General features: G+C 38.6%; 1 protein-coding gene across 1 annotated transcript in view; it reads left to right on the top strand.

The window, feature by feature from the left end:
- Positions 1 to 23,696, top strand: part of LOC120225731 (nebulin) — a gene marked incomplete at its 3' end in the record, with an annotated part of 101,507 nt that overhangs the window by 60,247 nt on the left and 17,564 nt on the right. The window contains exons 42-53 of the mRNA XM_039223898.1: positions 49 to 156; positions 799 to 1,110; positions 2,242 to 2,448; positions 4,009 to 4,113; positions 5,615 to 5,722; positions 7,234 to 7,545; positions 7,686 to 7,892; positions 8,574 to 8,678; positions 9,649 to 9,756; positions 19,386 to 19,697; positions 19,878 to 20,081; positions 23,540 to 23,644. Of these exons, the coding sequence (XP_039079829.1) occupies positions 49 to 156; positions 799 to 1,110; positions 2,242 to 2,448; positions 4,009 to 4,113; positions 5,615 to 5,722; positions 7,234 to 7,545; positions 7,686 to 7,892; positions 8,574 to 8,678; positions 9,649 to 9,756; positions 19,386 to 19,697; positions 19,878 to 20,081; positions 23,540 to 23,644 (2,193 nt within the window). The remainder of the gene's footprint in view (positions 1 to 48; positions 157 to 798; positions 1,111 to 2,241; positions 2,449 to 4,008; positions 4,114 to 5,614; positions 5,723 to 7,233; positions 7,546 to 7,685; positions 7,893 to 8,573; positions 8,679 to 9,648; positions 9,757 to 19,385; positions 19,698 to 19,877; positions 20,082 to 23,539; positions 23,645 to 23,696) is intronic.

Below are 23,696 nucleotides of genomic sequence, written 5' to 3'. Positions count from 1 at the left end.
TCTATCCCAAATAACAAGCTGCTGGTGTTACTCTGTTTCATCATTTAGAAACTGTACAAAGCTGGCTGGGAAGAAGAGAAGAAGAAAGGATATGACCTGAGGCCTGATGCCATTCCAATAAAGGCTGCAAAAGCCTGTAGAGACATTGCCAGCGATGTAAGTACTTCCACTGGACTTTCATTAGACTCAGTAAATGAGGCACAAATAAGCCAAGTTCGTGTGCATATTCAATAGTTGCAGTCAACCCTACCTAGTGTTGGTGGGATCATAATCCAAGAAACACACAAGACACTTTTCTTTACCCAGTCCAAGGACCCTCTAATCATTTGTTCATTATTTGATATAAAAAGTAACTGGGTCATGTTAAGACAAGTTGCTCTTAGAGTATTCAGGTCATTTACAGGCAATTCTGGGCGAATGTAGGGATGCAGACTACACATTTTACCCAAGAGACCCATGATCTTGCTCTTTCCTGAATTAAAGATGCACCAGGAGAAATTGTGCCTGTAGCCTTTTCTGATTAGACACCTGAGTGAGAAAACCTCTCTAAAGCACCCTAAAACAACTTATTTATACATCTCCTTGATTAACTCTGAGATCATTTTCTTTCTGTGGAATCAAGTTTGGCAAGAAATTTGAAGTAAAAAGAATTTGTTCCCAGCCCCTGTGAGCTTCTCTCTAATTGTATAGTAGCTCTAAAACCATACACCTATGACAAAACTCATGACATCTAATGAATTACATTTTGTTTTCTTTCTTTCACTAACTTCATCTCTATGCTTTCTTTCCCATCCACAGTACAAATACAAGCAAGCCTATGAACAAACCAAAGGGAAACACATTGGCTTCCGGAGCCTAGAGGACGACCCCAAGCTGGTGCACTTCATGCAGGTGGCCAAGATGCAGTCTGACCGGGAGTATAAGAAGGCATATGAGAAATCTAAGACGTCCTTCCACACCCCAGTGGACATGTTAAGTGTGGTGGCAGCCAAGAAGTCTCAGGAAGTGGCCACCAATGCCAACTACAGAAATGTGATCCATAACTACAACATGCTTCCGGACGCCATGGGCTTTGAATTGGCCAAAAATATGATGCAGCTTCAAAGTGATGTACGTGACAGCCACATCATTTGTAGAACATTGACTCTGGATAATAAGTGAATCATTAATGACCCTAAATCATTATGAGAATCCTGAAAGAAATTCATGTGTAATTTCCCACCAAATTTTTTTTTTTACCTTAGATTGAATTTATTTCTTTTAACAAAAGAGGGTAAATTCTAGAAACTAAAGTCTTATTTTCTACCATTCTTGCTGTGAGGATTGTTGAATGCTCAATCCAGCAATTGCAAATGAAATTTTGTTGCAGAAAACATGCTGAAGGAAGCATGTCTAGCAAAGAGAATCAGAAGCATAAATGGCTCCTGATACAAGAGTAAGAGGAAAGACAGAAAGTAGGATGACTTGATAGCTCTCCTTACTTCTAATCAACTTTCATTCCACTACTTCCAACTTTGCAGTTGCTTGTATTACTTGCTGATGAAACATTGAGGAGGTGAGGCCTGAGGCAACTACTGGAATGCATGTGAGGAACAGAATTCAGCGTTAAGCCATTTATTTTGTGGCTGTGAGGAGGGAATTTAAATTACAAACCAAAGGCAGGCCACGCCTCGCATATATTTCTCTTTGAGAATCTAAGAGCTGAACTATTAATTGCTGGGGGTGGGGTATATATTTTTCTCATATAAAACCAACCATGGTAGAGTTGCAGAGGCAAATATCAGAATTGAGTGGGGAAAAACAAAAAATTTGCACAGAGTACCCGTAAGGTTTCTGGTATACCTAAGAGAGTTGTAACATTGGTGGTGAGCAAAGCTTATAGTGAAAGAGAGAACCAGGGTCCCAGTGACCCTCTGTCAACCAAGGGAACTTGGGAATTTTTGTAAGAAAGTTGAGCCAGCATAGTTACTTTTCTTGAGAGAATAGTCATGTGATAGTTAATCTAATTGGTATTTCTTAGCATTTTTTTCTTTAATGAGGGCATTGAGGAAAATCACAAGGATATTACTGCTTGTTTTTAATTTCTCATGTAAGAAAATATGAAAAAGATCCCATTTAGGGACAGAAAAGAGTTGAAATTTGATACACTATTAGTTGGACACTTACGGAATATTGAACACTCAGTCATGGTTCTTGGCAGTTTGGGCTTCTTCTCATCCATGAACCTTTGCTCTTTTGCAGAATCAGTACAAAGCTGACTATGTTGACTTCATGAAGGGCATTGGATGGCTCCCTCTGGGCTCCCTGGAGGCTGAGAAAAACAAGAAAGCCATGGAGATTATCAGTGAAAAGAAGTACCGCCAGCACCCAGACACTTTGAAGTATTCCACTTTGATGGACTCAATGAACATGGTTTTGGCCCAGAATAATGCAAAAATTATGAATGAAGTAAGTCTTTCAGTAATGTGATATTTCCTAAGCACCGGGAAAAAGCCAGGCATTCTTACATTTGACCTATGGGTTTTGCTAATGGTTTCAGGGCATCACAATGTTTATTCAACTTTGCAAAAGGGACTTGTGGTTGGGGCCCCTGGGAGGCTCAGGTGGATAAGCGTCACACTTCAGCTCAGGTCATGATCTGAGGTTTGTGAGTTTGAGCCCTGAGTCAGGCGCTGTGCTGACAGCTCAGAGCCTGGAGCCTGTTTCAGATTCTTTGTCTCCCTTTCTGTCTGCCCCTCCCCTGCTTGTGTTCTCTCTCAAAAATAAGTAAACATTAAAAAAAATTTTTTTAAGGAAGGGAACTTATAGTTTAAAAAAAGATAGAAATGAGTCCTAAATCATGGTCCCCCCCAAATGTTTAGTGAACCACTCTTCCCCACAGACATAACAAAATAAATATGAATTGTTTCTTTCCATGCACATTTTGTAACAAAGTCTTGTTTGTCTAAGATGAGGTTGAGTAGAAGTTCATGACGCTGAACCGGTAGATTGTTGCCTGATAACAGCTGGGTATTGCAGCCCACCCTGTTTCCTAGCTGCTTCAGTGGAATTGAAGACTCAGATTATGTGGCTGTAGCGGCATTCAGAGCCGTGACCTTCTGTGAGCAAATCATGAGAGCAGTTGTTCTCTATCTGCCGTTCCTTGGATCATTAATTATTCTACCCTTTAGAAAAAGCTTACTGTATGTTTTAAAGTTTATTAGCCATAATAAATACCAGGACCAACAAGCACATCAACCTTGTACTTCTCTTTTTAAGTTACAAATAATAAAATAATTGCAACAGCATTGGAATGCATCATGATTTCAAATGCCGTTGATTGGCAAAAGAAAGGGAAAAATATTTGGACTTTAACATTAAACAATTGCAGAAAATTATGGTCCTACTTGCACTAGAGAGAACTGTATTATGCTGTCTCTGAGTCAATCCCTTGGAGTCTTCTGAGAAAGAAAACTGATTTGTCAAGATGACCAGTGTCTTTGATAGGGACTTACCTAAAACACAAGGCACAAATCTCCGTGCCCTTTTTTAAGATTTAGTATTTAAGCTATCACAAGCTCACATAAATCTTTCATTTCATTTTCAGTAGTAATGATTTAAATCACTTCAGAATAATGATGCCAAGATGAGAATCCTCATCCTCTTCTTAAAAAGCTGCAGAAATTATGGCCCAGACCTGCTGTGTGTCTTTAGGGAAGGTGCATTGCTTTTCTGGGCCATAATTTCCTCAACTCTGCAACAAAAGGATTCAACTGAGGACCACTAAGATACCTCTCTGTACAGCATTTGCTATTTCTATGATTCTCACCTTGGCATCATTTTACTTTCCATCTTATATAATCTCCACTGTCTTGTTTGAATGAGTATATTTTCCATTAAAAAAATAAGAGCTAGTTTATAAAAAATACATGAAATATTGATATGTGTATATATACATATGTTAAGTGAGCACATTTAAAGATGTTTAAATACTAACTTCCTTTTTTTTAAATTTTTTTAACTTTCCAGCATCTCTACAAACAAGCATGGGAGGCTGATAAGACCAAAGTCCACATTATGCCCGATATCCCCCAGATTATTTTGGCAAAGGCAAATGCAATTAATATGAGTGATGTAAGTATAATTCCCCCTGGTTTATTTGAGCTAGTATAAACAAATTAACTAAGTAATGTCTCAACTCTGAGAAGAAATGTTTTGAAAATAAGAGTTGGAATCCACAAATGAGAATCTTTCTTTCTAATCTTGCCTTGCTAAGAGTTGGAGCAGGCCTATCAATGGGACTTGGCCCAGCAGTTAGGAATCGGAAGGGCAGTTGGATTTTGTTTGAGGCCGGGTACTCCTTCTCAAACTAAGAGGCCTGGCAGGAAGAGAAGGGCTTGCCCCCATCCCCACCCCCAGAAGAGAAAAAGGAAGTGAAAATCCTGGGGCCTGGTTCCTGGAGTCTCTCTCTCTACCAGGCCTTTGAGATGGTCCTAAAGGAGGGGGCGGGGGTCTCGAGAAATGTTAAACGGAAAGAGAAGATGAACATTTTGAAGGATTTGGAGCAAGCTTTATAACAAGGAATGTTCAACACTTAGTGTTAGAAAATGTGTAGGTGTTTTATTTCCCTTTCTTTCTCAACCTAACCATAGTTGCTAGGAAATCCCCAATCCTACCAGTGTTTTCTTCTCTTTGAATTCCATAAGGATTTGGGGTTGATGACTCCTTTTTGGGTTGTAAAATCCACACAATTACATAAATAAAAGTGTTAATTGCAAAACAGTGAAGTTTTCTTCTGATGTAAGAGTATGGTGGTTTCATAGTCTTTCCTTGACTCTTAATTGATAAAAACATACAATTAGAATCTGCTGGGCTTTTGCATTTTTAAAAAGCATATTTACAACCCAAGAGATCATTAGCTTCCTTTTTCTAGTGGTTTCTTGAAGATATGTTTGGGTTTGTAGTAGACTTTTTTCAAACACAATTTTGTTATTTGTTAAGAACATTTAGCCATTGAACCACCAATGAAGCATTCTGCTCAAAAATAAAAATGATGCCAAAGTGCTAGTGTTTACCCTTTTAAAATAATCCCAGGCTTAAACTAATTTGACAATAAACTATTTGTAAAAAAAAAAAAAAAAAAAAAAAATGGAAAGAGCCTAAGTGTCCATCAACGGACGAATGGACCAAGAAGATGTGGTTTATCTATACCATGGAGTACTACATGGCAATAAGAAAAAATGAAATGTGGCCTTGTGTAGCAACATGGATGGACCTTGAGGGTGTTATGCTGAGTGAAATAAGTCAGGCAGAGAAGGACAGATATCATATGTTTGCACGTATAGGAGGATTAGGAGGAACTTAACAGAGGACCAAGGGGGAGAAGAAGGGGCAAATGGTGGGGGAAAGGGAGAGAGGCAAACCATGAGAGACTCTTGAATGATGACAAAAACTGAGAACTGATGGATATAGGGGGGAGGAGGGAGGGGCATGGAGGAGGGCACTCGTGGGGATGAGCACTGGGTGTTATGTGGAAACTAATTTGACAATAAACTATTTGTAAAAAAATAAATAAATAAAATAAGCCTAGGCTTTTCTATTTAGAAGAAAATTATTCCCTTGCCTCTCTTTACAGAAACTCTACAAACTTTCTTTGGAAGAATCTAAAAAGAAAGGCTATGATCTCAGAACTGATGCAATTCCTATCAAAGCTGCCAAAGCCTCAAGAGATATTGCAAGTGATGTAAGTCTGCAGGAAAGCACTCACCTGGCTGGGTTGTTGTTGTTTTCTTCTAATTTACCAAAATAATAAGGGCTGAGTTTTAGAAACACTCCATGGATAAAATATGGGGGGAACAAAGCATGCCTGCTAACAATGGCCTTTTATACAATGAGTGTTTCTTAGGTTTGCTGTTTTGTTGTCTCTGGTGTTTCCGAAAAAACAAAAACAAACAAACAAAAAAAACCAAACCAGAACCCTAACCACATTATGACCTCACATCTTTGTGCTCCCTGGCTTATGAGATTTAGGTGAATTTTCTTTGAACTCCATCCCCTAGGCTGTAGCCTGTAGAAATCCAAAGACCTTCACCAAGATTTCCTGCTGAAAGACTTGGGTTGTTTTTGCTTACTGCCTCTTAGGAACTGTCCTCCTAACAGGATGTCTCATTAAGTGGTATACTAGGTGCTGATATTTTGCACCCATGACAGCTGATTATTAAATAATCAGGAATTTTGCAAGCCAGTTGTTAAATTCTTGGTAGCTTGACATCAGCCATGGTAGGAGTATTTACACCACAGAAATTGACAAACACTGCAGATGAAGCCTTTTTCCCCCCAGACAGCTGGTGTGCCAACACACCATCGCCACATCACCTGTGTGAAACTCAGTTCTTTCATTAGGTTGTTTCCACAAGAAATATACTCACAGTGAGTGCTGAGTGATTTGGGGGTAATGAGAAGAGCACATTTCAGAGCAGTCTTCCCTTAGCCACCCCCACAATGACACTTTCTCTCTCATTTTCCATATGTGTTCTTCATCTTTCCTACCCGTCCATCCTGATGCCACTATTACATTGTCCTAAAATCTCCAAATTCTTTTCCCTCTATTATGCTGGAGTAATTTGGCTCCCTGAGCTCCTAACCCCTAACTTGTACACTCAAACTCACAAGAGATAGGCAGGATAAAAGCTTTCCGTGTATCAGGATCCTCCTCTGTAGAGAGGTTGAGTGATAAATAGTAAAACTTCTTCCCTATTGTGCCAGTCTTAAGGGAAAAGGAGCTCTATAAAACTACTCTGAAATGATATCTCATAACTAAGCTAATTGTCAACAGTAAAAAACTGGCTGGATGATTTCATTAAACTGCTTAGAACATTTTGCTTTTGTCACTCATTTGCTATACTCTTACCACCTACTGAAGATATCCTTAACACTAACAACAGAGTGTGTGTGGAAGTCAGTGTGATATATCATCACAAGGTCTGGGTTCTAAAACCTAGTGACCTTAGCAAGTCAGTCACTTTTCTGGGTCTCAACTTACTCATCTATAACACGGGGACAATAATAATAACTTTGTAATCTACCTCACAGTATATAGTTCTTGAATATCAAGTTACACAAATAAATGGGGAAAATGTGTTTTATAAACTAGAATTCTATGCAAGTCTCACTTTTTATGAAATGCAGAATATCGACAATATTATGCTTCTAGTCAAAAGAATTGCTGAAACAAATATCCTAATTTTTTCACAGTATAAATACAAATACAATTATGAAAAGGAAAGGGGGAAAATGGTTGGTTTCCGTAGTCTTGAGGATGATCCCAAATTAGTCCATTCCATGGAAGTGGCTAAGATGCAGTCTGATCGGGAGTACAAGAAAAACTATGAGAAGACAAAGACCAGTTATCATACTCCTGCTGACATGCTCAGCGTCACGGCTGCCAAGGATGCCCAAGCCAACATCACCAACACCAACTACAAGCACTTGATTCACAAGTACGTCCTTCTTCCAGACGCCATGAGCATTGAGTTGACCAGGAACATGAATCGCATACAGAGTGATGTAAGTCTCTCTTCCTTCTGGGTGATGGATGGATTCCTAGCATAGGAATGGAGATCACAGTCCTCTATACTTTTGTGTCTAAACTGATAAAGGTAAAGTAATTGATAAGGTAAAGTAGAATTTGTCTCTTCTCTTTCTAGAATGAATACAAGCAGGACTACAATGTGTGGTACAAAGGACTTGGTTGGAGTCCAGCTGGTTCCCTAGAAGTGGAGAATGCCAAGAAAGCGACTGAATATGCCAGTGATCAGAAATACCGCCAGCATCCTAGCAACTTCCAGTTCAAGAAGCTGAATGACTCTATGGACATGGTTCTTGCCAAGCAGAATGCACATACCATGAACAAGGTAGACAACCACCCCTCTATTCAGCTCCTTCCATGCAGCTGTCCTTGTATACAGCTCCCAGCAAGGCAGGGCTAGCAACTTCTGGCCCTTGTTGGAGAAATTTAGCTGGAGTCCACCACTTCTGGGCAGTGACAAACAATTCTAGAGCATGTCCCTACATAACTTTCTTCTGCCTACTTCTTACTTTTATTCCCCCCACCCTTTTTATTTTTGAGGAGGGGATGGGGGTGATTGAGCAAATGAGCACAAGTGGAGAGGGCAGAGAGAGAGTGAGAGTGTCTTAAGCAGGCTCCACATCCAGTACAAGGCCTGATGTAGGGCTCAGTCTGACAACTGAAATCAGGACCTGAGCTGAAATCAAGAGGTGGACACTTAACTGACTGTGCCACCCAGGTGCCCCATTTCCCATGACCTTCTAATTGAGTTACAAATCATTTGTTTGATTAAATTATTATGAAGAATTTTCAATCCATTCTAGAAGATAGAAAATACCTACACTATTATTTTTGAAAAATCTGAGTTTGGTTTTGGTGTCTTTACTGAATCATAAGCTACTTTAGTTACTAAATTTAATCTAATTCAAATTGAGTGCATTCAAATGCTGTTAAGTTGTTTTCTTTCCTGTTGATCCTAAAAAGCTATTCAAATTTCAAATGTCTTTTTTTCCCCCTAACTTCCTAGCACTTATATACCATTGACTGGAACAAAGATAAAACCAAGATTCATGTGATGCCAGATACACCAGATATTTTACAAGCCAAGCAGAATCAAGCTATGTATAGCCAGGTAAAGTTAAATAAAATTTGGCTTAAAACTAATTAAACTTATTAAATGATGTAATGGTAAATAACTGATGTAAATGCAATGGAAATGAATGACTCAAACTGACTAGCTAGAGATGCTACAAAATATGGTGGTTAAAAGGAAGGGCTTTAGCTGTGCCTCTTAGGCTCCGTGGAGGTAGGCTCTGTGCCTCTTTGATTTATCTCAATACTCATTGTCCTTGGCACAGAGTAGGAAACAATAAATAATTGTTGAAAGAAAAACAATTGGATCAGACCTAGTTTGGGTTTGGCTTTTATGAATTACATAACATTGGGTCTAAGCCGTAGTTTCCTCATCCCTAAAATTGGGGCCATAATAATGCTTATGACATTAAATTGCTGTGAGGACCAAATGAGAAATTTCCATGGGAAGCTTTCCACACAGTCCTTGTGTTGAATACATACAAAGATCTGGATAACTTACAACTGTTTTTATTATTGTCTAGTTTTAACCCACTTGTATCCATTCAATAAATTTCAGCATAAAGATTAATTCATTTATTTCACCTCATAAAAAGCATTTCAGCATTTATTACTTTTATCACTTAGATAATCAAAATTTTGTTACCTGAATTTTTTTAGTTACCAATTATTTTCATATCTGTGGTTCAGATAGCCTAGACTGTACTTAACAGCAGGAGGAAAGTACCTGATATACTTAATATTCCCTTATTATGTCTGAATAGAAAAGCAACTCTAAAGTTGTACTGTGTATCTCACAACTGAGCCTATTCTCAGAGCCAGAAAATAGAAGGAAAATCTTATAACAGTAACTCAGTGTTCCATAAAAACAGCTTAATTTGTTTTTATCCATATTTTTAGAGATAAGGTAGATGATAAAATCTGATGTCTCCTCTCTAGGTAAACTGTTGTCCAGTAATCCATTGGGGTTTTAACATATACTGAATAATGCTAAATTATTTAATTTCCAGAAACTCTATAAACTTGGATGGGAAGAAGCTTTGAAGAAAGGATATGATCTCCCAGTTGATGCAATTTCTGTGCAGATGGCCAAAGCTTCAAGGGACATTGTTAGCGATGTAAGTACTTGTTTGGTTTTTATGTTATCTGAATCCAGTATCTTAATGCTGGTAACTAGTTTTACAGATAGGCCTTATCTTTCAAAATGTAATACCATTCCTTCATCTTCTCCTACCTTCTTTGTTTACCAACAATTCACTTTTCTTTCTTACCAATCCAGTATCAAAGAAAGGGCTTCTTGAATAGAGGTTGAGGCAGAGGACCTGTAAGATCTATTATCTTCAGATGCTATGTTTCTAGACATTACAAAGAAACCAGAGATTTCAGTTTCCCCCTGCTTACCTGAAAACAATTTCCTGTTTTCTATTTGTCTATTTTAGACAAATCCAAAGTGCCAGTTAATAAATCAAACTCAGCAACCTGATGTTGATAAATTTTCATATGCACATATTTAAAAACTTAGCTGACAGTTATTTTATTTAACCCATTCTTCCATGTACATAATTATAATAAATTAGCTTGGGGCATAGAAAATTCAGGAAGGTTCAAGAATTTAGGTTTAAGGTCAAGAGGGCTTAACTTCCTATTGGATATTTGTTCTCCAAGGCAACTTTTGGTTAAGATTGAAAAGGGTAGTTAATTTGGTAAGTAAACTAGGTGTAACTCCTATTGACTAATTAAATTTTTGCAAATATTTGTCCTAGATATTCTGCATATAGATAAACATGTCATTTTGTTAGTTCCAAGAATTAACTTCAAAAACTTCAGAGTACTTTGGAATTTCAGAGGGAAGCACTACCTCTTAAAATCTTTAAGACAAAACAAGGATTTGGGTTGGAGAAAGAATGTCTAAAGACAGTACCATGAATTCTAAGAATACAAGGGCAGATTCTGTTAATTTTTTTAAGTTTTTATATAAATTCTAGTTAGTTACCATATATGGTACACCTAGTTTCAGATATAGAATTTAGTGATTTATCACTTACATGTAACACCCAGGGATTCTCTTTAAGTCAGTTAATTTGTGGCATTCCAGAAATGTTAGAAATTAATTAGATGATTTATTATCACTCACTTATGGGCTTGCAGGTCAATTCCTTATTAAAATGAATCAATATACTGAGGAATTTACAGCAATAATGATGTTTGAATGTTCCCCCAAGAACATTTAATGTTCTTGTTTAGAAACTGAAGAAATAGCATAAGTGACTTCCTCACTACACATTTGATAGGACCTAATTTCTTAGGTAATCTTTTGAAATCTTACCCTAAAATTAACTTGAAGTGAACTTTCTCACCATTGTAGAGATTATGTCTCCTCTCAGTTTCAAATGGGTTTTTTTTTTACACATTTTTTTTTTTTTTACAAATAGTTTATTGTCAAGTTGGTTTCCATATAACACCCAGTGCTCATCCCCACAAGTGCCTCCTCCATGCCCATCTCCCCCCTCCCCCCGCAAACCCATCAGTCCCCAGTTTGTTCTCAGCATTCAAGAGACTCTCATGGTTTGCCTCTCTCCCTTTCCCCCACCATTTCCCCCTTCTTCTCCCCCATGGTCCTCCGTTAGAAGTTGCTCCTCATCCTCCTATACATGCAAACATATGATATTTGTCCTTCTCTGCCTGACTTATTTTGCGCAGCATAACACCCTCAAGGTCCATCCATGTTGCTACACGTGGCCAGATTTCATTCTTTCTCATTGCCATGGAGTATTCCATGGTATAGATAAACCACATCTTGATCCATTCATCCGTTGATGGACACTTATCCATGTTTTGGCTGTTGTTGAGAGTGCTGCTATGAACATTGGGGTGCATGTGCTCCTATGCCTCAGCACTCCTATATCCCTTGGGTAAATTCCTAGCAGTGCTATTGCTGGGTCATAGGGGAGTGCTATTGTTAATTTTTTGAGGAACCTCCACACTATTTTCCAGAGGGGCTGTACCAGTTTACATTCCCACCATCAGTGGAGGAGGGTGCCCATTTCTCCACATCCTCGCCAGCATCTAGAGTTCTCTGATTTGCTCATTTTAGCCACTCTGACTGGCGTGAGGTGGTATCTCAGTGTGGTTTTGATTTGTATTTCCCTGATGAGGAGGGATGCTGAGCATCGTTTCATGTGTTTGTTGGCCATCTGGATGTCCTCTTTGGAGAATGTCTGTTCATGTCTTCTGCCCATTTCTTCACTGGATTATTTGTTTTTTGGGTGTGGACTTTGATGAGTTCTTTGGTCTATGTGTCTATTTTTGTGCCAATACCATACTGTCTTGATGATGACAGCTTTGTAGTAGAGGCTAAAGTCTGGGATGGTGATACCTCCCGTTTTGGTTTTATTTTTCAGTATTACTTTGGCTATTCGGGGTCTTTTGTGGTTCCATACAAATTTTTGGATAGTTTGTTCTAGTTTTGAGAAGTATGCTGGTGCAATTTTGATTGGAATTGCATTGAATGTGTAGAGTGCTTTGGGTAGTAATGACATTTTAACTATATTTATTCTTCCATTCCATGAGCATGGGATGTTTTTCCATTTCTTTGTGTCTTCTTCAATTTCCTTCATAAGTTTTCTTTAGTTTTCATCATACAGATCTCTTGTATCCTTGGTTAGGTTTATTCTGAGGTATTTTATGATTTTTTGTGCAATTGTGAATGGGATCAGTTTCTTGATTTCTCTTTCTATTGCTTCATTATTGGTGTATAAAAATGCAACCGATTTCTGTACGTTGATTTTGTACCCTGAAACTTTGCTGAATTCTTGGATCAGTTCTAGTAGGCTTCTGGTGGAGTCTGTCGGGTTTTCTATGTAGAGTATCATGTCATCTGCAAAAAGTGAAAGTTAGACTTCCTCTTTGCCAGTTCTGATGCCTTTGATTTCCTTTTGTTGTCTGATGGCTGATGCTAGGACTTCCAGCACTATGTTAAACAACAGTGGTGAGAGTGGATATCCCTGTCATGTTCCTGATCTCAGGGGGAAAGCTCTCAGTTTTTCCCCGTTGAGGATGATGTTAGCTGAGGGCTACTCATAGATGGCCTTTATGATGTTTAAGTAAGTTCCTTCTATCCCAACTTTCTCGAGGGTCTTTATTAAGAAGGGATGCTATATTTTGCCAAATGCTTTTTCTGCATCTTTCGAAAGGTTCATATGGTTTTTATCTTTTCTTTTGTTGATGTGATGTATCACATTGACTGATTTCCAAATATTGAACCAGCCCTGTAACCCAGGAATGATTTTGTTGGATAATTCTTTTTATGTGCTGTTGGATTCAATTTGCAAGTATCTTGTTGAGGGGTTTTGCATCCGTATTCATCAAGGATATTGGCCGGTAGTTCTCTCTTTTTGCTGGATCTCTGTCCGGCTTGGGAATCAGAGTGATGCTGGCTTCATAAAATGAGTCTGGAAGTTTTCCTTCTATTTCTATTTTTTGGAATAGCTTGATTAGAATTGGTATTAATTCTGTTTTAAATTTCTGGTAGAATTCCCCATGGAAGCCATCTGGTCCAGGGTTCTTATTTGTTGGGAGATTTTTGATAACTGATTCGATTTCCTCACTAGTTATGGGTCTGTTCAGATTTTCTATCTCTTCCCGTGTGAATTTTGGTAGTGAGTGTGTGTTTAGGAATTTGTCCATTTCTTCTAAGTTGTCCAACTTGTTGGCATAGTATTCCCTGATTTTTGCTTGTATTTCTGAGCGGTTGGTTGTAATAAGTCCACTTTAATTCATGATTATGTCTATTTGGGTGCTCTCCCTTTTTTTTTTTGAGAAGCCTGGCTAGAGGTTTGTCAAGTTTGTTTATTTTTTCATAAAACCAACTCTTGGTTTCATTGATCTCTTCAATTGTTTTTTTTTGTCTCTATGTTGTTTATTTCACCTCTGATTTTTCCTATTTCTCTTCTTTTACTGGGTTTGTGGTGCTCTTGTTGCTTTGCCTCTAGTTCCTTTAGGTGCACTGTTAGATTTTGTACTTGCACTTTTTCTAATTTCTTAAAATAGGCCTGGAGTGCAATGTTCCTAAGTTCCTCTTAGGACTGCCTTTGCTGTATCCCATAGAGATTGGATTGTTGTAATCTCATTTTCATTTGTTTCCATATATTTTTAAATTTCTTCTCTAATTGCCTGATTGGCCCATTCATTCTTTAGTAGGGTGTTCTTTAACCTCCATGGTTTTGGAGGTTTTCCAGACTTCTTCCTGTGATTAATTTCAAGTTTCAAAGCATTATGATCTGCACGTGTGCATGGTATGATCTCAATTCTTTTATATTTATTGAGGGCTGCTTTATGTTCCAGTATGTGATCTGTCTTGGAGAATGTGCCATGTGCACTTGAGAGGAAAGTAAATTCCATGGCCTCAGGATGTAGAGTTCTAAATATATCTGTCAGATCCATCTGGTCCAGTGTATCATTCAAGTCCATTGTTTCTTTAGTGATTTTCTGTCTGGTTGATGATCCATTGCTGTAAGCGGAGTATTAAAGTCCCCTGCTATTAGCGCATTTTTATCTATAAGATTGTTTCTGTTTGTGATTAATTGTTTTAAATATTTAGGTTCCCCCATATTCGGTGCGTAGACATGTATGATTGTTAGTCCTTCCTGATGGATGGACCCTGTAATTATTATGTAGTGCCCTTCTTCGTCTCTTGTTATTGTCTTTAATTTAAAGTTCAGTTTGTCTGATATAAGTATAGCTACTCCTGCTTTCTTTTGACTTCCAGTAGCATGATATATATTTCTCCATCCCTACTTTTAATCTGAAGGTATTTTCCAGTCTAAAATGCATTTCTTGTAGACAGCAAATAGATGGATTTTGTTTTTTTATCCATTCTGCTACCCTATGTCTTTTGATTGGAGCATTCAGCCCATTTACATTCAGTGTTATTATTGAAATATGTGGGTTTAGAGTCATTGTGTCCTCTGTGGGATTCATGCTTGTGGTGGTGTCTCTGATATCTTGCGTTCCTTGCAACACTTCCCTCAGAGAGTCCCCCTTGGGATTTCTTGTAAGGCTGGTTTAGTGGTGACAAGTTCTTTCAATTTTTGTTTATTTGGAAAGACTTTTATCTCTCCTTCTATTCTGAATGACAGGCTTGCTGGATAGAGGATTCTTGGCTGCCCATTTCTTCTGTTCATCATATTGAAGATCTCCTGCCATTCCTTTCTGGCCTGCCACATTTCAGTAGATAGGTCTGTCACCACTCTGATAGGTTTCCCTTTGTATGTTAGGGTCCTTTTCTCCCTAGCTGCTTTCAAAATTCTCTCTTTGTCCTTATATTTTGCCATTTTTACTATAATACACTATGCAGAAGATCGATTCAAATTATGTCTGAGGGGAGTTCTCTGTGCCTCTTGAATTTCAACATCTACTTCCCTCCCCAGGTTGGGGAAGTCCTCTGCTATAATTTGTTCCAGGACTCCTTCAGCACCTTTCCCTCTCTCTTCCTCTTCTGGGATTCCTGTGATACGGATACTGTTGTGTTTGACTGTATCGCTGAGCTCTCGAACTCTTCTTTCATGTTCCTGAATCAGTTTGTCTCTTTTTTTTCCCCTCAGTTTCTTCTTTTTCTATAATGGTGTCTTCTAAATCAGTTATTCTCCTTTCTGCCTCTTCAATCCATGCATTGGACGCCTCCAGTTTATTATGTATCTCATTTATCGCATTTTTAAATTCATCATACCTATTTTTAAGCTCCATGTTGTTTGTAGCCACAGTTTTTTTGATGTCCTCCATGCTTTTTTCAAGCCCAGCGATTAATTTTATGATTATTGTTCTAAAATCGTGTTCACTTATGCTGCTTATATTTATTTTGAGCAGTTCTTTAGCTGTCAATTCTTCCTGGAATTTCTTTGGAGGAGAGCTCTTTCATTTCATCATTTTGGTTAGCTTTCTATCTCTTGTTAGTTTTAAAAGCTTGTTATGCACTCTGCACCTGTGAGCACTGCTGTACCAAAGAAGGCTCTTTGACTGTCCAGAGCCTGTCCATTCAGAAAGTATTTTTTGAATGGTATCTCTTGGTCTCTCTTGTTGAGACCTTGGTTATTTTATTTTCCTACTCGTAGTGGTATTTGGTACTCTCCACTGTGTGTACTTTGGCTTGTTTCTTGAGGTAGCCCTGGAGAAGAAAACAGACAAACACACAGCAAGCAAAGGCACACAAACACACAGACTAATCCAAGAAACACACAAACTGAAAGGGAAAACGAAAAAGTAAAGAGAAAAGAGGGAGGAGGGAAGGTGAATAATAGAAAATAAAAATACATAAAAAAGTCAAAAAGAAGAAAAGGAAAAAAAAAGAAACCCAATAGACAAAGAACAATTTAAGGCATATAACCAGATTTCCCAGCTACAGTTAAATAGCTGGGTGTATGCAGTGCTGGTTGAAGAGCATAGAGAAAGAGAGAGATGACAGGGCGGGGATGAGACAAAACTGGAAATGAAATGAACAGGCAGAAGGAATAAGAAGCTTTTTTCAAAGAGCGAAAGGGTGGAATATAGTTGAAGAGGTGAGAGAAAGATGATGGTGTTATCCAGAGAAACTATATAGTCTGATTACTCCTGAGAGAAAGAGTTGAAAAGGTAGGTAGGTGTAGAATTAACATCTAGAGAATGGATTAAATGTGACTGTTTAAGAAAGCCAGTGACCAGAATTAATCAGGTCGGTGCTCCGATAAAAAAAGAAAAAAAAAAGAAAAGAGAAGGAAGGGAGGAGGGCAGCTCTCTAGCAGTATGGGCGTGGTTTGATCCAATGTGTCAGGCGGGAGTTCTGCCTTGGCGGTCGTGGGGAGAAGAGTGGTGGCGCCCCAGTCCCTTCTTGAACCAAGTGCTGCAACTCACTTTTTTGGGTGTGTAAGTTCCCCATGCCGGGGGCGCAGCCAAGGTGGGTCGCACTCTATATCCCAGGCCAGACCTCGTTTCCGGATCCCAGTCTGTGCGCCCCACTGAAATTACCGGAGACACAAACTCGCAGGCGAGCCCCTCAGGGCAGTCCCAGGCCTTTTGCCTACCCCCGGGGATTGAGCTAGAAGCCGCTGCTCCCGTCTCCTCCAGGTTGGGTTAGCCAGTGAGGAGCAGTTTTATCCGGGGGTCACGTGGGATGAGTGTGTCCCGCCCAGGGTCAGCTGGAGAGCAGGCGGCCGGGTCCCTCTGTGTCCCGAGCGGAGGTTTTTCTGTTCCCCAGTTACAGGGACCGTGCCTTGAGCAGTTTCGGCCTCTCTCTTTCCCCTCTCACTCCCTGCAGAGGGGGATCGCCCCTGTCCCTCTGCGTCTCTGGTCCCGCCCCGATTTTATCTTCCCCAGTTCGCACTCACGCTAGAAGGTTTTCTCAGGGGACTCTGCCTCCTTTTCCTCCCAAACTCCTGGATTTGGTAAGGGTTCCTATCTCAAATGGTTTTTATATTCTATAAAATTTAAGGAAATTAGAGCTATTTTGGAGTACTTAATAAATTAGAACCATAGACTGTGGTTAGCAGATAACACGAAGGCTATTCACCTCAGTTTCCTACTCCGTGTCCTGCCTTCTCTCCATCTCCAAAAGGTGGTTGTCTGGTCTATGGACACGTTCACTTATAAGAATTTTTGTGCACTTCAGGACAGGTCATTTCCTTGTTAGATCACCTCTAATTCTCATTATATAGTTCCCTATTTTGAACTTGAATATGTTGTCACTCAGCTCTAGGTCTGTGTTCCGTAACATCACTAAGTAACTTATTTCCCCTTTACCTGATATCTCTTCATATTACGAGTTTCTGATTCTCTTTTGGTTTTAGTGTTATAAGTCCTACGCTATTCTGAATATTCAATATTCGTTAAAAGTCCTTCACTCTGCTTGTGATTTGTTCCATTTTTTTTTCAGTATCCTTCTCAAGGTAGTACTCCAAAATGTAGTGTTGTTTTCCTGTTAGGAGAGGTCAGGTCAGAATAAATGAGCTTCTTTTGTTTCTTTTGATTTTTTTTAAATTAAAAAAAAAGTTTTTAAGATTTTAAAGGTTTATCTATACAATGGAAATACTATATGGCAATGAGAAAGAATGAAATCTGGCCATTTGTGGTAACATGGATGGAACTTGAGGGTGTTATGCTGAGGGAAATAAGTCGGGCAGATAAAGACAGATACCGTATGTTTTCACTTATAAATGGATCAGGAGAAACTTAACAGAGGACCATGGGGGAGAAGGGGAAAATTAGTGGGGGAGAGGGAGGGAGACAAACCATGAGAGACTCTTGAATGCTGAGAACAAACTGAGGACTGATGGGTGTGGGGGGGGTGGGGGGAGATGGGCATGGAGGAGGGCACTTGTTGGGATGAGCACTGGGTATTATATGGAAACCAACTTGACAATAAACTATGAAAGAAAAAAAGATTTTTTAAATGTTTATTTTTGAGAGAGAGAGAGAAGAAGGAGGAGGAGGAGGAGGAGAGAGAGAGGGAGACAAAGAATCCAAAGCAGGCTCCAGACTCTCAGCTATCAGCACAGAGCCTGACATGGGGCTTGAACTCACAAAATGCGAGATCATGACCTGAGCTGAAGTTGGGCACTTAACTGACTGAACCACCCAGGCACTCCAGAAAAAATTTTTAAAAAATATTTATTTATCTTTGAGAGACAGACAGAGTGCAAGCAGGGGAGAGGCAGAGAGAAAGGGAGATACAGAATCTGAAGCAGGCTCCAGGCTCTGAGCTGTCTGCACAGAGCCCAACATGGGGCTTGAACTCATGAACTGTGAGGTCATGACCTGAGCTGAAGTCAGACACTTAACTGACTAAGCCACCCAAACACCCGCAGAGTAAATGATTTCTGATTTGCTTTTATCTGTGCCCCTACAGAATCCATGACACTACTGTTATAAGAAATTTTATAAGATTGCCCATATTGAGCTTATAGTCTACTTAAACTTCTGAGTATTTGTAATATACATAACCATGAAGCTCGGTAGAACCCAAGAGAGTAGAACCTAACTCCATGAAATGTAGGGTGTGCTAGGACTCTAGTGTCAAGTAAATGCTGTTATTATCATTATTATTGTCACTTGCTATTGTCATCCAGCATTAATGCAGGTTTTTCCCAATTCATCAAACTACTAGATTTCACTTTTCCTGAATTTATGTAGTTCATTTTGACTCATCCTAGCAATATGTTGAGACCTTGTGGAGTTTTCTTTCTAATCTATTTAGCTATTTTTAGCTACATGTGCATGAAGATATGGATCCTGAACAAGACAAGTTTATAGGACATAACCATATGGCAAACCACCAAAAATCCTACTGCTTAATAAATTAATCTATACTATTAGGCTTGTTAATTAAGTCCTGAACCTTCCTTGTTTTGTGAATTAAGCCCACACCTTTCCATCATTCCCATAAAGCTATCACAAGAGCTTTACCTTTGTTTATCATAAATATTACCCTGAGGTCAGCATACACAATGTCTAGCATACCATGGCATGTGTTTCTTGCCTCTAGTTAGAATTAATTTTTCATCATAACCTCTTGATAATAAACTACATTGCATTTCTTTCAAAGCCTCTAGGTCAGTTTTTACATTTCTTACTAAGTTAACATTGACATCCCTTTTCTCACTTCAGTTGTGTAAAATAAACATGCAAACAAAGCAAATTGAGCTGCTAATTAAGCTAAAGTTGTTGAGCTTCACTTGACCTTTTTTTATGTTAATAAGAGAATTGTTTCCTTTGATTTCAGTTTAAATACAAGCAAGGCTACCGCAAACAACTTGGCCACCATATTGGATTCCGGAGTCTGGAAGATGATCCAAAGCTTGTATTGTCCATGAATGTAGCCAAAATGCAGAGTGACAGGGAATACAAGAAGGACTTTGAGAAGTGGAAGACCAAGTTCAGCAGCCCAGTGGACATGTTAGGAGTCGTGCTGGCCAAGAAATGCCAGGCCTTAGTCAGTGATGTGGACTATAAGAACTACCTGCATCAGTGGACGTGCCTGCCTGACCAGAATGATGTTATTCAAGCTAAAAAAGTTTATCAACTACAGAGTGAGGTCTGTTTGTTTTTAATTCAGTAGCTTATATGTTGCTGTTTGAGTAGCTATTAAGTCACAGAGAGTAAAAAGAATTAGTGTTGAATATCTAAAATACATCTGTTTGCAATACATAGAATCACTTGAATCAAGGGTCCAGATGAGGATGGGATTTTGATGGAGTGCCTTGTATTTTCACAGAATCTGTATAAGTCTGACCTTGAGTGGCTGAGAGGCATAGGATGGAGTCCCCTGGGTTCTTTGGAGGCAGAAAAGAACAAACGGGCTTCAGATATCATCAGTGAGAAGAAATACCGTCAGCCTCCAGACAGGAACAAGTTTACCAGCATTCCTGATGCCATGGACATAGTTTTGGCAAAGACAAATGCCAAAAATAGGAGTGACGTGAGTAACTCTTTAGAAATAGGAAAATTATAGTACCTGATACCTGGTAGGTGCTCAAAGCATTTGCTTAATTAATTAGTAGAATAGCATAGCATATCATACCGCTTGGCACAACATAACATAATATTTAATACCTGGTTACTTCATGTGAATGATCAACTACCTGCACTGGATCATGTAAAAGGAGTTATTGTCATTTTTTGTCACCTAAATCTTTCTTCTTTATTTACTTATTTATTTCTCTATTTATCCATCCATCCATCCATCCCATCCATCCATCCATTATGAAAATGCGAAAACTATTGAACATACTTTTTCCTTTGAAACTTGAAAGCATTAACGATCTAGATTTGTGGTGGTGTTGGAATAGAGTGTTTGAGAGGGCAGTATTTTGAGTACTTTGCACAGATGAAGTGGAACTGTTAAAAAGAGTATATTTTCTGCCAAGTGATTATAATGTATCTTGTTAAGCCGAATCAAGACAAGTAGAGAACCATATACATACATATATACATATACACATACATATTATGTGTGTGTATCCCATCTTCAAATTATTTCCTTCTCCCACACTGATAGCAGTGTCTAACCTGTAACTCTCAAAATTTATTGAATAAAATAAATGAAAGATAGTAGTGTAGAGTAATTCTATGCAAAGAAGGGAAAGATTAGTCATCATTGTTCAGTGAAAAGCATAACTCTGAAAATTACAGATACTTGAATTATGTGCACAGAGATTCTGGAACTGACAAGAAAGTTTAAATTTATATATAATAATTGTTTGAGTCTTAGAAGGATCTGAATACTTATAATAGCTATTTATTTTACACATATCACATATATTAGTGTTTATATAAAGCTCATAACTAGCTTATAGTTAACATTTGGTAAATTGTAGCTACTCTTTTCCCAATCAACCCCTCAGACTTTTCACAATGTTTACATCCAAAATCTATAATAAATGCTGACCTGTTAGCTTTATTATAAATATTCAAATTTTCATCTCTTCTCTTTTTTTTTTTTTTGTCTTTTTAACTTTTTTAATGTTTTATTTATTTCTGAGAGAGAGAGAGCATGAGCAGGGGAGGGTCAGAGAGAGAGGGAGACAGAATCTGAAACAGGCTTCAGGCTCTGAGCTAGCTGTCAGCACAGAGCCTGACGCGGGGCTTGAACCCACAAACCGCGAGATCATAACCTGAGCCGAAGTCAGACACTCAACCGTCTGAGCCACCCAGGCCCACTCTTTTTTTTTTTTTTTTTGTGCTTATTTTTATGATTAGCTTGAATCCAACAAGCTAATAAAGCAACAAATATATGCAAAACATCACCCCCTTTGGGTTCCAAGTTTCTTTTCTCTCTATGAGACAGGGCTATTTATAAAGCACTGAACTAATAAGGTGGCCAAGAGAAAAACCCTCAGTCATGAAGTTTATCAGAATTAATGTCTCACAACAGACCTCTTCAACAGTGCGCCCTGGGTATAGGAAGGCAAAGACACTGATTCCGTCAGGCATCAGAAGAGGGTCACTTGGATCCTTGAGCCTGCTATCCGTCCTTTTGAATAGATCAATACTTCTCTCTCAGTATAAACAAACATTAGCATTTTCTCTGTTTTTCAGGGAGCAGGGGAGGGGTTGTGGTGAAAGCAACACTTGCCATTGAGGAAATGGTCCCACTTAGTGGTTCTCAGCTAGGTACAGTTTTGTCCTACAGGGAACATTCAGCAACATGTAGAGACCTTTTCCATTGTCACAACTTGAGGGTGGCATGCTACTGGCAGCTAGTGGATAGAAGTCAGGGATGGTGCTAAACATACCAGAAACATACAGGACCGCACCCCTACAACCAAGAATTCTCCAGTATACGGCACTAGTAATGCTGAGGTTGAGAATCTCTGTTCTTAATCAGAAGGGCTAGTGCACAACCAGGGTAAGTGCCTGTGCAAATTCACAAGCCTTGCTTTGTTTTGGTCTGAAGATCTTAATCAGCTCCTCTGGACTATGTGGATTGTAGTAAGCATGTTCAGGAAGGAGAAGAGTACCAACCCTACACCCCACACTGCATGCCTCAAGGGGAAATTGACAAGTCCAAGAAACCAATGAGAGTTCTAAAATTGTGCATATTGAAAATATTCAAGCATACAGAAAAGTTGTTAAAAAAAAGTATAAATAATTTATATGTATACACAATAAAAATATATTTATGTATGTCTATGTATCTTCACCCCATTTATCACATTTGCTTCCCCCCACTTTCCCTCCCTATTTTTCTTTCATATATATGTAAGTTGCTTTATGATACCTCTCTATCCCTAAATATTTCAGTGTGTATTTCCTGAAAATGAGAACATTTGTCTTACATAACAGTGCAGTGACCAAAATCAAGAAATTAGTGTTGAAACAATACTAGTCTATAGAACTTAATCAATTTTACCATGAATGTTCTTTACACAAAATAAAAACTATTTTCTTACCCAGGATTCAATCCAAGATCATGCAATAAATTTGCTTGTCGTATCTGTAGTCTCCTGTAATCTGGACTGACTCCTCACTATTGCTTTGCCTTCTAAGTCCCTGACATTGGAGAAGAGCATGGCCAGTCATTTTGTTGAATCTCCCTCAATTCGGGTCTGTCTTTTGTACCCTCATGATTACATTCATGTTTTGTACTTTTAGCAGAACAGCACGTGTGGCATCCTCCACGATATGTCATATCAGATGATGCATAAGACCAGTTTGTTCCATTACTGATCATTTTTATTTTGGTCACCTGGTTAAAATGGTGTATGAAGTTTCTCCACTGTCAAATTACTGTTTTATCTTTTGGAATTGATAAGTATCTTGTGGGGGGATTCTCTGACAGTGTAAGCATCCTGTCATCAAACATTTTACTCCCTTGTGTTAGTAAATCAGTGAGATTTTTGTTTGGGTTCCCTGTCTTCTGTTGAAAAAAGACAGAGGATGGCTCTGGGATATTTAGGAGATTTTGGATAAATTCCATACAAAATTCTCTTGGGATCCTAATCCCCCCAAATACTTATAAGGTATAACTATAAATAATAAAACCTAGGGAATGCAACCCCCTAATTTCTAGATATGCCTTGAATAGATCTTCTTTTGAGAAGGGAAGAGCTATTTCCCAATTAAACACCGAAAGAGACTTTTACAATCAGATGAAGAACTTCTGCTTTATTTGATGATCTTGGCAAAGACTCTGGTTACTTAGGTTGATTTCTAATAGGCAGGGTTATTTGTAACTTTGAAAAGGTAATCCATACTTTATGTTTTGAAAGGCAGTTATGCCCCAATCAAATAAAAAAAAAATACTGTTACCTATATTTTGCTTATTCTGTCAGTTAAAATGCTTAATTCAGATGAATTTAGTAATCCTGTTTGAAGTTAATGATGTTGTTGACTAATCTAACGAAACCACTGGAAATCTCTTATTTCACATTTTAGAGACTTTATAGAGAAGCTTGGGACAAGGACAAGACTCAGATCCACATCATGCCTGATACACCTGACATTATTCAGGCTAAAGCAAACTTAATCAATACAAGTGATGTAAGTTTTCCAAATTCAGCATGTGCTTTCAGAAAGCTCATTGTAACTATTT

Source organism: Hyaena hyaena, unplaced genomic scaffold (assembly GCF_003009895.1).
Source record: "Hyaena hyaena isolate Hyena2069 unplaced genomic scaffold, ASM300989v1 scaffold_1494, whole genome shotgun sequence".
Lineage (NCBI taxonomy): Eukaryota > Metazoa > Chordata > Mammalia > Carnivora > Hyaenidae > Hyaena > Hyaena hyaena.
The sequence above is the reverse complement of the archived record's forward strand: the minus strand, read 5'-3'. Positions and strand labels throughout refer to the sequence as shown.